Consider the following 14,499-nt stretch of genomic DNA (forward strand, 5'->3'; position numbering starts at 1 on the left):
TATACAGATGATACTTCTGTTTATCCAGTTTTACTCACTACTGACATCAAGTCTTGTATCTCCAACTGCCTATTAGACATCTTGAAACTCAGCATGTCCAAACTCCTTATCTTAAACTAAAAATATCTAAACACCCCCAGCTCTCCTTTCTTACTAACTTTCCTGTTGCTGTCAAGGATAACCACCATCCTCTCAGACATCTAGACTTTCAACTTGAGTGTTAGACCTTTCTGTCTCTTTCATTCTCTTATATACAATCTGTTGCCAGTTCTTATTGATTCTGCCTTTGCAACATCTCCCTTATATGCCCCTTTCTTTTCTCTGAAACTGCCCCAGTCTTGTTGCAGATTCTTATTCCCTCACACCTGCACTATTGCAAGAGCTTTCTGGTTAGTTACAAGTACATTTTTAGAAAGAATTAAATAAAAGATCACCTCACTTAATACAATTTCATTTGATAATATATGCTATATCTTTTTCTTTGCAGGGATATAAGTAATGGTATAGAAAAGAAAGGAAAGAAAAAATCTGTAGGTCGTCCCCCTGGCCCATATACTAGAAAGATGATTCAAAAGACTTCTGAACCATCTTCTTTGGTAAGTATATGAGTGCTTATATCTTCTCAGAGTCATGTTAGGCAGGGACGGATTACATTCCTAATTGTAAAGTTTCTGGGGCGTCTAGGTGGTGCAGTGAATAGAGCACTGGCCCTAGAGTCAGGAGGATCTGAGTTCAAATTCGACCTCAGACACTTGACACACTTACTAGCCGTGTGACTTTGGGCAAGTCACTTAACCCCCCAACTGCCCCCCAAAAAGCAAAAAAAATTTGATAAGGTTTCTAAAACTTGTTTCAGAGTTCATACTTTAATAATTTTGTTATATTTGAAGGAAAAGGAATCAGTTCCAGAGAATCCTACCTTGGATTTACCTTCCTCTATAGGGTAAATAGAACATCATTTTCTCCCTCCCTCACCCTGAAATTTATTTTTGAATATTTAATTTTTATGTAAAATATTTATAAATATCCTTCTCATTTATTTTTTAGGAAACCTGATGGAACTGCGCATTCATCCAATACCTCAGATGTGGATTTCACGGGTGCTGCCAGTACAAAAGAAACTACCTCATCTACTATTTCCAGGCATTATGGGTAACAATTAGCTTTGATTTATTCTTTTGTTTGAAGCAGTAGTTTTCTGTACTGATTTTCTTCTGGACTTTCTTCTTAAAGATAGTACCAGAACACTTCAGAAGTTTGCAAAGCAGCACAACATGTCCATGCTGAGAGATTTGCCATGGTTTTTTTTTTTTTTTTTTCCGAATTTTTTTTTTTTTTTTTATTTTTCAAAATTCATTTCCATAAGATTTTGACTTAAAACTTTTTAAGTTTTCAAAGCAGCACAAAATTTCCATGCTGAGAGATTTTCCATTGTTTTTTTTTTTTTTTTTTCCGAATTTATTTATTTATTTTTAGTTTTCAACATTCATTTCCATAAGATTTTGAGTTACAAATTTTTCTCCCCATCTTTCCCCTACCCCTCACCCCAAAATAGCAAGCCTACTGAATACCCCTTCCCCCAGTCTGTACTCCCCCCACACTTTCTAGTAGGGCAAGATGGATTTCTATACCCCAGTGCCTGTATATCTTATTTCCCAGTTGCATGTAGAAAGCAATTTTTTTTTAAACATTTGTTTTTAAAACTTTGAGTTCCATATTTTTTCCCTTCTTCCCTCCTCACCCATCCCCACTGGGAAGATAAAGCAATTCACTATAGGTTGTACATGTGTAGTTACGCAAAACACTTCCATAGTAGTTATATTGTGAAAGACTATAATTCCCTCCATCCCACCCCCCACTTAAATTATATTTTCTCTTTTGGCCCTGTCCCTTTTCAAAAGTATATGCTTCTACTACCCTCTCCTCCAATCTGCTCTCCCTTCTATCATCCCCTCTCTTATCCTCTTCCTCCCTATTTTCCTGTAGGGTAAGATACCTAATTCAGTGTGTTATCTTATTCCCTTCTTAAGCCAAGTTCAGTGAGAGTAAGGTTGACCCATTCCCTTTCCCCTTCCTGTTCTTCCCCTCTATTGTAAGTTTTCTCTTGCCTCTTTTATATGAGATAATTTACCCTAATCTATCTCTCCTTTTCTCCTTTTCCCAATATATTCTTCTCTCACCTCTTAATTTTATTTTTTTAGATATCATCCCTTCATATTCAACTCATTCTGTGCCCTCTGTCTATATAGACATGTACATACATATGCACTCCCTCATAATTATTTATACACACTAACACCCTCCTATACATATATATATTCCCTTCAACTATCCTTATACTGAGAAAAGTCTTATGAGTTACAATTATCGTTTTTCCATGTAGGAATATAAATAGTTCAGTTTTATTAAGTTCCTTATGATTTCTTTTTCCTGTTTACCTTCTCATGCTTCTCTTGCTTCTTGTATTTGAAAGTCAGATTTTCTGTTCAGCTCTGGTTTTTTCATCAAGACTGCTTAAAAATCCTCTGTTTCATTGAATGACCATATTTTCCTCTGAAGCATTATACTCAGTTTTGCTAGGTAGGTGATTCTTGGTTTTAATCCTAGCTCCATAGATCTCCAGAATATTATATTCCCAGCCCTTCGATCCCTTAATGTAGAAGCTGCTAGGTCTTGTATTATCCTCAGTGTGTTTCCACAATACTCAAACTGTTTCTTCCTGACTGCTTGCAGTATTTTCTCCTTGAAATTTGGAGGTGAGGAATAATAATATTGGAAAATTTGAAATTTGGCTATAATATTCTTAGGAGTTTTCTTTTTGGGATCTTTTTCAAAAGGCGATGGGTGAATTCTTTCAATTTCTATTTTGCCCTCTGGTCCTAAAATATCAGGGCAATTTTGCTTGATAATTTCTAGAAAGATGGTGTCTAGGCTCTTTTTTTAATTTAATGTTTATTTTTAGCTTACAGCATTCATTTCCACAAGATTTGAGTTACAAATTTTTTCCCCGTCTTTCCCCTACCCACCACCCCAGAACAACAATCCCACTGAATTCCTTCTCCCCCAGTCTGCGCTGGTCTCTCCTATAAACTCCCCCATTGCCCCTCCAACTTTCCAGTAGGATCAGATGGATCTCCATACTCCAATGCCTGTGTATCTTATTTCCCAGTCCATGTAAAAAAAATAATAATATATATTTTTAAAAACATTTGATTTTAAAACTTTGGATTCCAGATTCTTTCCCTTCTTCCCTTGTCACCCATCCTTACTGGGAAGATAAGCAATTTAGTATAGGTTGTATATGTATAGTTACGCAAAACATTTCCATGGTGGATATCTTGTGAAATACTGACTATATTTCCCTCCGTCCTATCCTACCCCTACCCCCGTTTTATTTTCTACTTTGACCCTGTTCCTTTTCAAAAGTGTGTGCTTCTACTCTCTTCCCCCCAATTTTCCCTCTCTTCTGTCACCCCCTTCTCCTCTACTTTCCTGTAGGATAAGATACCCAATTGAGTGTGTATGTTATTCCCTCCTTAAGTCAAATTCAATGAGAGAAAGGTTGACGCATTCCCTTTCACCTTCCTGCTCTTCCCCATCATTGTAACAGTTTTCTCTTGCCTCTTTTGTATGAGATAATTTACCCTATTCTGTCTCTCCCTTTCTCCATCTCTTATTGTATTCCTCTCTCACCTCTTAATTTTATTTTTTAGATATCATCCCTTCCTATTCAACTCATGCTGTTCCCTCTGTATACATGTACACACATATACACATTCACTTATGTATTTATACACATGCACCCATCTATACATACATATATGTATGTATACATGTATACATATACACATATACATATATATATATTTCCTTCAACTCTCCTCATACTGAGAAAAGTCTTATGAGTTAAAATTATTGCTTTTCCATGTAGCTGATTTTTAAGTAAGGCTTTTTAAGACATTCTTCTCATTGGCTTTTTGGGCCTCTTTTGCCATTTGAGTTAGTCTATTTTTTAAGGTGGTATTTTCTTCGGTATTGTTTTGGGTCTCCTTTAGCAGGCTGTTGACTTGCTTTTCATGATTTTCTCTTTTTTTGGAGGGCAGTTGGGATTAAGTGATTTGCCCAAGGTTACATGGCTAGTTTTTATGTTGTGTCTCAAGCTAGAGTTGAACTCAGGTCCTCCTGACTCCAGGGCTGGTGCTCTATTCACTGTGCCATCTAGCAGCCCCTCATGATTTTCTTGCATCATTCTCATTTCACTTTCCAATTTTTCTTCCACTTCTCTTAACTTGATTTTCAAAATCCTTCTTGAGCTCCCTCATGGCCTGTAACCAATTCATATTTTTCTTAGAAGCTTTTGATGTAGGAGTTCTGACTTTTTTTGTCTTCCTCCTGTTCTGTGCTTTGATCCTTTTTGCCACCCCCAAAAGAATCTATTGTCTCTTTGTGCTTCTTCTGCTTGCTCATCTTTCCAGCCAATTAACTGACTTTTGAGCTCTTTGCCACAGTAGAACTTGCAAGATTTGCAAATTGCAGAGAGCTATGTCCCAGATCATTGGGGTTTTCGCAGCTGCCAGAGCTATTTGGAGGGCGCCCTCTCTGCAGCCCCCACAAGCTCTGCCACACTGGCCACACACCCCAGGACCACCACCCAAGACTGCAATCCAGATCCAAGCAGGTTAAAATAAGAGCATGGTCACTTGGTCCCCCTGTGATCTGCAGGCCAGGAGCTCTGGAGGCAGCCATGTAGCCTGCTGCTGCCATGACTTCACCATTCTCGCCCTGGGGAGCAGGGGCTAGACTGTGCTTTTGTCCACCCAGTTCCAGCAGAGTTCCCGACTGACCTTTTACTTTCTTTTTGGCGTTTATGGGTTGAGAAATCTGGAAACCACCACAGCTGCTGCTGATTTCACTCTCCTGAAGTCTGCTCTGGCCGCAGCTGGTTTGGGGCCGCCTTGGGGTCGGAATCCCAAACTCATAGGGGCCTGTGCTTGGCTCCCGCCTGGTGTGAAAGACCCTTCCTGTCAGCTTGCTGGGCTGCCTTCAGCAGGAGATTTGTTTCTGTCACTTTGTGGGTTCTGTAGCTCTAAAATTTGTTTAGAGTGTTTTTTTTTTTTTAACATGTATTGAAGGTGGTGGGAGCCAGAGCTGTGCAGAGGTCCTGTTTCTACTCCACCATCTTGGTTCTGCCCCCCAAGATTTGCTATGTTTAGTGTTAAACATGTCAAATGATTTCTACTTTTCAAAAGGTATTTGTAGTTTAAATTGAATTAGCTTCTTCAGGGTGAGTTTCATTTTGTAGGTTTTTCCATGACTGACATGAAATGTCAGATGTGGTTTCCTTTAAGAAAATCTTACTGCACAAAATAAACCAGATATTTATTGAATACTTACTGTTTTCCAACCACTGTGTTTGGTACTTGGAGAGATAAAATGTTTAGATAAGACATGGTCCTTGGCTTATAGAAGCTTAGAGTCTCTTATAAAGAATCCAATCTGAAATAAATACATTAGGCAAACAAATTATTTTCTGCTTTGCATAAGAATTCAATTGGGGATACCAGTTCTGAGCCCTTTATTGTTAAACCTGCCACCCCCAGATGCTGCTTTGATGTGGAGTTGAGAGAAGAAAAAGTTGATGAGGATGAACTTATAGATGGACAAAAAACTCTAAAATAACTGCACTGATAGCTTAATAACAAATAGAAGGCTAGAAAATGGAAGCTTGGAGGAGGTCACTTTTCAGTATAAAGTGATAGATTAAAAACCTTTTGAGTAGAGAATTCTCAGGTACAAGTTGGTTTAGCTGATGGCTAATATTAATTTTAACTGTTAAGACATCATGTTTAATGGGCCCTTTAAATGTTATTTTGTTCATTGAATTTATTCATGTTTTGTGGTAGGCTGGTAGCACTTAGATTTGAAAGGCACCTTAGAAAGCACTATGGTATGAGCAGAGAGCCTTATGTTCTTAACCTTAGACATCATGTCACCTTTTTATATCCTCTAGGTTATCTGACTCCAGAAAGAGAACTCGAACAGGAAGATCGTGGCCTGCTGCAATACCACACCTGCGGAGAAGAAGGGGGCGCCTTCCTCGGAAAGCACTCCAGACGCAGAATTCTGAAATTGTGAAAGATGATGAAGGCAAAGAAGATTATCAGTTTGATGAACTTAACACAGAGATTCTTAATAATTTAGCAGATCAGGAATTACAGCTTAATCATCTAAAGAACTCTATTACCAGTTATTTTGGTGCTGCAGGTAGAATAGCATGTGGTGAAAAATACAGAGTATTGGCTCGCCGGGTGACGCTTGATGGAAAGGTGCAGTATCTGGTGGAATGGGAAGGAGCAACTGCATCCTGACTGTAGGACTGATTGAACATTATGTTCACTGCACTCACATCTTCTGTAGGTACAGTTCAGAGCCCTGAAGGAGCTGGCTTTTACTCTCTTTCTGAAAACACATACACACAATCACACAACTACACAGACACACCAAACATCACAAGGAAATATTAGCCTTAACATGTACCTGTTAACAAAATGGATATTGTCATAAAAAAAACTATCTTTTAAAATCAGAACAGAGACTTAATTTTTTAATCTTAAGATTTGTAGATTGTTTCTAGGGTAGGATATTAAAATGATTCAAACTCATGCATGGTTTTAGATAATTTTTCTAGGTATTCCATTGAGTCAGTTGTTGTGATTAGTGGGTTTCAGTGCAAACAGATCATGTAGATAGCACAAGTCTTTGGAGAAACGTCTGTTTTGTTACCAAAATGTTTGCAGAAATGAATTTCTATTTCAATACCTTTTAGATTTCGTAAAGTGCAGTGTATATAATGCCTACTGAAAGACTGTAAAATATTGAAATTTTCTTTCAAGCAAAGTGTAAAAAATATATTGAGCCTGTAAATTGCTCCATGACTAGACTTCATTGTCGTCTTAATATATTCTTTGCATGTGCATATATATATATACATAACTATATGTATATATATGTGTGTGATTATGTGACCTATGCAATACAAATTATGGGAATGGGCAGCTTTGGAGTATATATATATATAAATATATATATCCCATAATTCTTTTTTCAGGAATAGTTGCAGTATTTACACAGCAGCATTTCTTCTCAGGCTTTATCAGGTGCTGTTGCTTGCTATGTATGAAGAGAAATATGTCAAACCAGTACAGTGTGTTCTGATGGAAGGGTGTGAACAACAGTGTTCATGGGCTTCATGTAATGTTTTTCAGTTCTGGTCCTTGTAACTCCGCTGTTCAGAACCTAAAATGAAAGTCAGATATGAACATTATCTCCTACTAGAAGTAACGTATTCAAGTTTTTGTGGCACATTATGATTGTAAATGTCTCCCAGTTTTAACAAGTTTGTAGGGATCCTGCAAAAGATTCCTACAGTGTCTGTAGTAACGTTAGTCATGTTTGATAAATGTAGTATGAACAAAGTATTTTATTGCACAGGGTTCACAAACAGTATGTTGCCTATTTAGGCTACAACTGTTTTTATTACAACATTACCTCTTGTTTTTATAAAATGTACCAAGTTTTAAATTGATAACTTTATTTTACATGTAAAAAGACAATTTTTTTATCACCAGTGTTAGATGTATTTTCTTTGTCTTTTTCCTTTATTTTTGTTTTATTTTGGGGGTTTTTTAGCCAAAGAGTAAACAGAAGAATATTCATATTTTGGTGGCTATTCATTTTACTCTTAAAAATGTGTTATTAAGCTTAAAAATTGGGAATTTGCCACCAAAATGAAAAAAATATGTAAGATGTCATAGAAGATTGGTTAAAAATGTGGGTTAGTGTTTATTTATTCCATTGATTGATTATTTGACTGTTTATAAAGTTACTTTATTTCCTTAAACATCTTCAAAAGATGACTTCTTCCTGTCATATCGTAGCCAAAAGAAGCAGAGAACATGGTTGTACTTGCACTTGGTGCTTGCTCAACCAGATATAAAGGAGCTTTACTAAAGTGCAAACTAAAAACTCACTTCTGTTTGCCACTGCCAGAACCTGATTTTTCCCCAACTATTCATTTAAAGTTGCCTTTCCTGCAGCTGCAATATTTTGATGACACAGAGTTTGTGTTGATTTTTGAATGTTTGTTTAAATCTAGGGGTAATGGAAAAGTGTAAATCCCGTGTAACATGATTCACTCCACTTGTATTCACGTTATTTCATTCTCCCAAAGTCCTTTAATTCTAACTGAACACCAGCAGTATTTGTAGTAAAGCTTTCTATAATATGCTTGGAAGACAATTTGTCCAGCTAAACTGTCTTTAGATTTAATTATTGTGAATGTCTGTTTGATTTTATCTTGGTGGTTCACATGGCTCTGATGTTCAGTTTGTATTTTTGGAATTGCTTTACTTAGAATTAAAACAGACCAATATTAAATTGTGTGTATTTTTAAAAGAGATAATGAGTTTTGCTTTTGTATTTGTTTGAAAATACACACTGGTGCAGTAATTGACTGCTCTTAGCCATGGAGGTAAGGATTTTCCAACTCCACTGCTAATAATCTAGTTCTAATTAATAGTAGAAAGCTTGTACTGCCCTCATTCTCCCCCTTGCCCTCCAAATTAAATAAGTAACCATTTCAAGTCCATCTTAAATTGCCTGCTTACCAAATAATAAACTTAACATTTAACCATCCTACCTATTAGATATTTGAAAGGTATGTATTTCCTCTCTCCAAAAAAAGTTACTCTACTAAATTTTCAGCCCATTTTTTAACTCTTTGCTTATATTGAGACATCTACAAGTCAGGAGGAATCAGGGTGCTCCAGAGTTAGATTTTAAAATTTGCTACATACTGAAAAGGAAGATATAATACTAATTTTTAAAATTCATTTTCTCCAGAGTTATAGATTGTCATGGAAGGAAGTTTATTTTTAAACATGGTTTTCTTTTCTCTGCTGCTGAGAAATCACTATTCTTTAGAATCTCAGATGTGACCAGAATGCAAATATCAAAACAATGCTAGTAAAAACTCATGTCTTTTGTAAGATGTAATGCAGTTGTCAAGGTCTTCTATATTTCTGTATCAAACTTTGCCAAGAAGTGAGATCATACTAGAAGTGTGAGACCATTTTTGTATTTTGTGTGTGTTTATGTACAGCATATGTTTGATAATGTAGAATGTACAACTCTTTCTTGCTGAGGATTTTTACTGTGTACTATTAGGTTTGGAAGGAGGAGACATGATCTGATTTGTATAAATAATAGTAGGTTGTCATATAATTCAATGGTTATATAGATTGGGAGTGGTCTTGTGATTGATTGAAAAGGAAATGTTTCTGTAATTCTGGGAAGTAGTTTTTTAAATGACTATTCTAGGTATGCTCTTCCTTAATGGTACTTATTTGTACCAGGGAAACACAATATTAGATGAAACAGTATACAGGTAGCAGTTAGTTCCATAGGAGCTATCTTTAAAATGTTAGTAATGCAATAGTGTTAAGTGGGATTTAGTTATAAGGCATAATGACTTTATTACAAAACTGTATTGGTTGGAATATATTTATATGAGTTCTGCCTTAAATGTGGGAATTTTTTTTTCCAAATTTTATATGAATGCTTTCCTAAGTATACACGCCTGAAAATTTTCTTCTGGTTTTTTTGTGGTAATTGATCAGGCATGCTTTTTTTTGGGAGAAAAAAAACCAAAAAATTAAACATATCTAAAGTAGAGATTTTAATGTGATTTAAGTGAGTGTTTTTCCATGGGGACAGTTAATCTGAGTCACTGTTTATGTGACATAAAATATGGTATAGAAAACCATATAACGAGCTATGGTTCTCAGAACACAAATTAGTTCTGTTAAAGTGGTGAATTCTACCTTAATCTTTAAAAAAAATTAAGGTGTTTTTTTTCCAGTTAATAAAATATTATTTTCCTTCCCTTATATTTTTCTCATCACATTGAGAAAAAAATGAAAAACAAAACTCTTGTAATAAATATGCATGGTCAAGCAAAACAAATTCCTACATTGGCTATATCCAAAAAAACATTTTAATCCAAATGTTGAGTCCATCACCTTCATCAGGGAAATGAGTAGCTTATTTTATCCTGTATATTCTGAGATTGTGACCAGTCATTGGATTGATCAGAATCTTAAGTCTCTCAGAATTGGTAGTCTATACATTATGGTTCTGATTGTATAAATTGTTCTTGTTTACTCACTTTACGTTGCATCAGTTCATACAAGTGTTCCAGGTTTCTTTGAAGCTGTCCCCTTCATTATTTCTTACAGCACAAAAGTGTTCCATTACATTTGTATGCTGGGGATTTGTCCAGCCAAATGATGGACACCCCCTTAGCTTCCAGTTCTCTGAAACCCCAAAAAGTGATGCTATAAATACTTTTGTAGGTATGGGTCTTTTTTTTTTTTTTTAAAGCAATCGGGGTTAAGTAACTTGCTCAAGGTTATAGGGCCAGTTATTTCTGGGTGTGGTGCTAAGTATCTGAGCCTGGATTTGATCCCCAGGTCATCCCGACACTGGAGCCGGTGCTCTTTACTAGCTGAGCCACCTGGCCGCCCCTAAGCAATTGGGGTTAAGTAATTTGCTCAAGGTTACATGGCCAGGTGTTTCTGGGTGGGTAATAAGTGTCTGAGCTCAGATTCGATTCCCAGGTCATCCTGACACTGGAGCCGGTGCTCTTACTCACTGTACTACTTGGCCGCCCCTAGGTATGGGTCTTTTTCCTCTTTGTGATGTAGGCCAGGTAGTATTGCTGGGCTTGCAGCTTAGTAACTTTTAGGGCATAGCTCTAAATTCTCATCTTTCCACAACCACTCCAACATTTGTCACTTTTCCTTTTTTCAGCTTTGCCAATCTGATGATTGTAGGTGAGATGGAACCTAAGAGTTACTTTAATTTTTCATTTCTCTATTGGTGATTTGGAATTTTATTTTAATAAAGGGAAGGGAAAGGGAATAAACATTTACATAGGCCCTACTATGTGTCTGGTGCTGTGCTAAGTACTTTTTACAAATATTATCTTATTTGATTTCTCACAGCAACCCTGGAAAATAGGTGCTATTATTTCCATTTTACTTGAGGGAACCTGAAGCAAACAATTTAAGTGACTTGCCCAAGGTCACTCAGTTATTAAATGTTAGGCTGAATTGAAATTTGGGCCTTTTGGACTCCAGGTTCAGTTCTATCCACTGCTCTGCCAGCTGCCTCTCTGCTAATAAGGCTATTTATAGCTTGACTTTTTTCCTTCTAAAACTGCCTGATTATATCCTTTGTTTGCAGTCCATTTCCTACATGCCTTGGAAATGAAACCCTTATCAGAGAAACTTGCTTTGAGGACTTTTTCCTTTTGGTTACCTATTTGCCTTCTGATTTTAGCTTCGTTAACATGTAGTTTTGAAGTGTGTGAACTTATGTTATCTAAGTATCTAGGAGCCATCACCTATCATGCTGATTTAATTTAAAAGTTTTCAGATTAGCAACACTTCTACCCCATCCATCAAGTAATCATTTATAATGTCTGCAATGTTGCCAGGCCCGTTCTAGGTGCTGGAGATGCAAAAACATAAACGAAGTTATTTTAAAACCAAAGAGGATTTGTTACTAGGGGGATGTAGCATGTAAATAAAAGTATACAGTGTAAATAGATAATTTAAGAGGGAAGCACCAAGCAGCTAGTGGAGAAACATCAGAAAAGGCCTACCATGTGAGAGGTAGAATATGAAGTGAACTTTGAAGGAAGCTGGAGATTCTCAGAGACAGGTGAGAAGGAAGTACACGTTCCAGACATCCTATACCGAAGGGTGGGAGGGGAGAGAGAAAGCCCTGCTGAGTAGAAATGGGGAATATGTGAAGGGAGTAATCTACAAAAAGCCTGGAAAGGCAGATTAGAGACGGGTGGTCACAAAGCCTTTAAATGCCCAACAGTCTGAAGCCATGAGTTTGTTGGGGTGAATGATATGGTCAGACCCAGGCTATAGGAATATCATCTTGGCAACTATGTAGAATATGGATTGGAGAGAAGTGTTCACAGAACCTCATTTAGGCCACTTAGTTACATGAAGAAAGAGTTCCTTGTAATTGAGTTTTTCCCGAAGGTACTATCTTCATTACTGCTCTCAGAATATTGTTAGTCAATGGAGGGTTAAGTTTTACTTTTGGAATTGCCATTTTCCCCTTTTTTAAAAAATATAAGTGATGGGTTACTGAGGAGGAGATAGGAAATGGACATATTTGGAAAATGAATATAATGTAAAAATAAAGAGGCAATGGTATTTTGAAAGATAGCAACACTGCCACTACTACAAATTATAGGAGAGGCCTGAGCTCTTCAGTTGCTGCTGCGTGACCAAATACTTCATTACATAGCTTCTGTTTTCATTACCTCAGTTGAAAACATGGCCTAATGCATAAATGGCTGGCCTTAAGAGTTAGGAAAACCTGGGTTTGAGCTCTGCTGCTTTGGGGTCATAGATTTATAATGGAAAGTGGCTTAGAGATTATCTAGTCCAATTTACTCTGTTCAGAGAAGGAAACAGGTCAAGGCAATTGAGTGATTTGTCCAGTCACAAAAGCTAGATGGCAGAACCAGGATCTGAATTCATCTTTTAATTTCTAATACGATGGGAAACTATAGGACTAGCTGTGTGTTTGTGGGAAAATAATTTGACCTTTCAGTGATCCCAGAGACAATGAATAACATCAGTTATGCAGCAGTTGCCCATCTACGTTGGAGGAGGGAATTTCCTTACTCAAAAGTTCTCTGCACTAATGAAAAAACAGGTCTGTACATAATAAATAGGGATGGCCTAAAACTGACAAAATCATGAACCTAAAAATGACAAAAGTTGTGAACTTTGGAGTACTTTTTTCACATGTATTACCAACTTCCCTTTTGTGGCTGATTCCCACTGTAGGGTGCCTCCTGCCCTCCTTTTTGCCTCATTCTTCCATGTTGGGTTTGCTTTGAAATTTCTGAAAAAGAAATAACTTGTATTCCCTTGGTTGATAGAATATTATTGCTCCAAAGCTTATCCTTTAAGCTTAGGAAAATTTATAAAATATATTTAATAATATATTCCATACTTCCTTGATTTCTGAGAGTGTATTGGTTTTGTTGATGGCACAGGGTTATAATTGTGAACATCAGTTATTACACTGCAGTAAAATGTTTATGTTCTCAGGGGTTCTTGAGATGTATAGGCTTAAGTTTGTCTCTACCTAGAATAGCTCTTTTCACATGCTATTATAATTTTCTCTTCTAATAGAATTCTTCCTCTTTTTTTGTTAGTATTATTTTCATAGTTCTCACAAGTAATCTATTTTATGTTTTAAAACTTTTATGTTTTAACCCAAGGAATTTTAAGCTTGCCCCAGAAAACTAAACTCATTGTTACCTTATTTTATAAATAACTTTGTCAGACTCTGGAGGTGGCTATATACCTCTTTATTTGAAGTAAAGTACATAAGACTTCCACAGCTGCTTTCCTCAATGTTCATTGACTTTTTGTATTTTTTAATTTGAAATGGTATTCTAGGTGAGATTTCAAACATGCATCAGCACTCCCAAGTGCTACACCTACACCAGATTAAAATGTCATTGGGAAATGTATTTGAAAATAAGTCTCAAAATATAGTAAAACATAGGTAGGATTACATTTTTTTAAGCTAAGTCAGTATGCAGTCCATATGGATCCCTTTCCATGGATTAGTAGCCCCATTTCTATTTGAGTTTAATATCAACAATCTAGGTTTACCAGAAATTCAGAATCAGAGCTGGAAGGGACTTAGAAATAAATTTAGTCCAATTCCCTTACTTGAGGACACTCAGGCCTAATTTAGATCAAATGATTGTTGAAAGTCAAAGGTCACTGGAAATTAGCAGTAGTTAAGATGGGACTAGAAACAAGATCTCCTTAATGCTACATTTGCACAGTGCCTTAGACTTCCAGATCAGCAAGTGTTAATTAATAAAATTGGAGTAAGTTGACTTATTTGGGTGGAGGGTCCCTATTCAAAATCCTTGATGTAAGGAATACAAGAGTTAGCATTCAGAGCCATATATATTAGGGTTTTCTGGAATTAGCAGTAGTAATGTGGGAAAGAAATGTACTGGCAGTTGGCTCATTTACTTTGTTGGTTCCAGGAAAGCACATAGCAATAGGATTTTTCCATAGCAGTTGTCATAATCATATATGGATAAGAAAAAAAAATAGTTTTAGTAAGCATAAAATGATTGTACCTAGGTATAAAGGGTCACAGAAAAAATGAGAATAAGACCGTTGTATTTTAGCAATGATTTCAAATTAATTCTTTGAAATTGGAAAGCCTGAAATGTCCATAGATGGTCTAGTAACTTAAATGATTAAATTAATCCTTGTCTCTAAAATTTTACCTTTCAAATTATGGTTTTGTTAGAGATTTTGCTCTTTCAGAAATTAGTGTCTGGAATGATTGTGTTTATAGTTAAAGCTCATG

At 36.3% G+C, this 14,499-nt stretch overlaps 1 protein-coding gene across 3 annotated transcripts in view; it reads left to right on the plus strand.

The window, feature by feature from the left end:
* Positions 1–13,498, plus strand: part of MTF2 (metal response element binding transcription factor 2) — a 61,137-nt gene extending 47,639 nt beyond the window's left edge. For all 3 annotated transcript variants that reach the window (XM_069070522.1, XM_069070524.1, XM_069070525.1), the window contains 4 exons: positions 488–596; positions 891–943; positions 1,048–1,152; positions 6,011–13,498. In XM_069070522.1, coding sequence (XP_068926623.1) covers positions 488–596; positions 891–943; positions 1,048–1,152; positions 6,011–6,368 — 625 coding nt within the window. In that variant the 3' untranslated portion in view covers positions 6,369–13,498. The remainder of the gene's footprint in view (positions 1–487; positions 597–890; positions 944–1,047; positions 1,153–6,010) is intronic.
* Positions 13,499–14,499: the final 1,001 nt, after the last annotated feature.

Source organism: Petaurus breviceps, unplaced genomic scaffold (assembly GCF_028583685.1).
Source record: "Petaurus breviceps papuanus isolate PSGF00001 unplaced genomic scaffold, PetGlider_PUasm1.0 90808, whole genome shotgun sequence".
Classification (NCBI taxonomy): domain Eukaryota; kingdom Metazoa; phylum Chordata; class Mammalia; order Diprotodontia; family Petauridae; genus Petaurus; species Petaurus breviceps.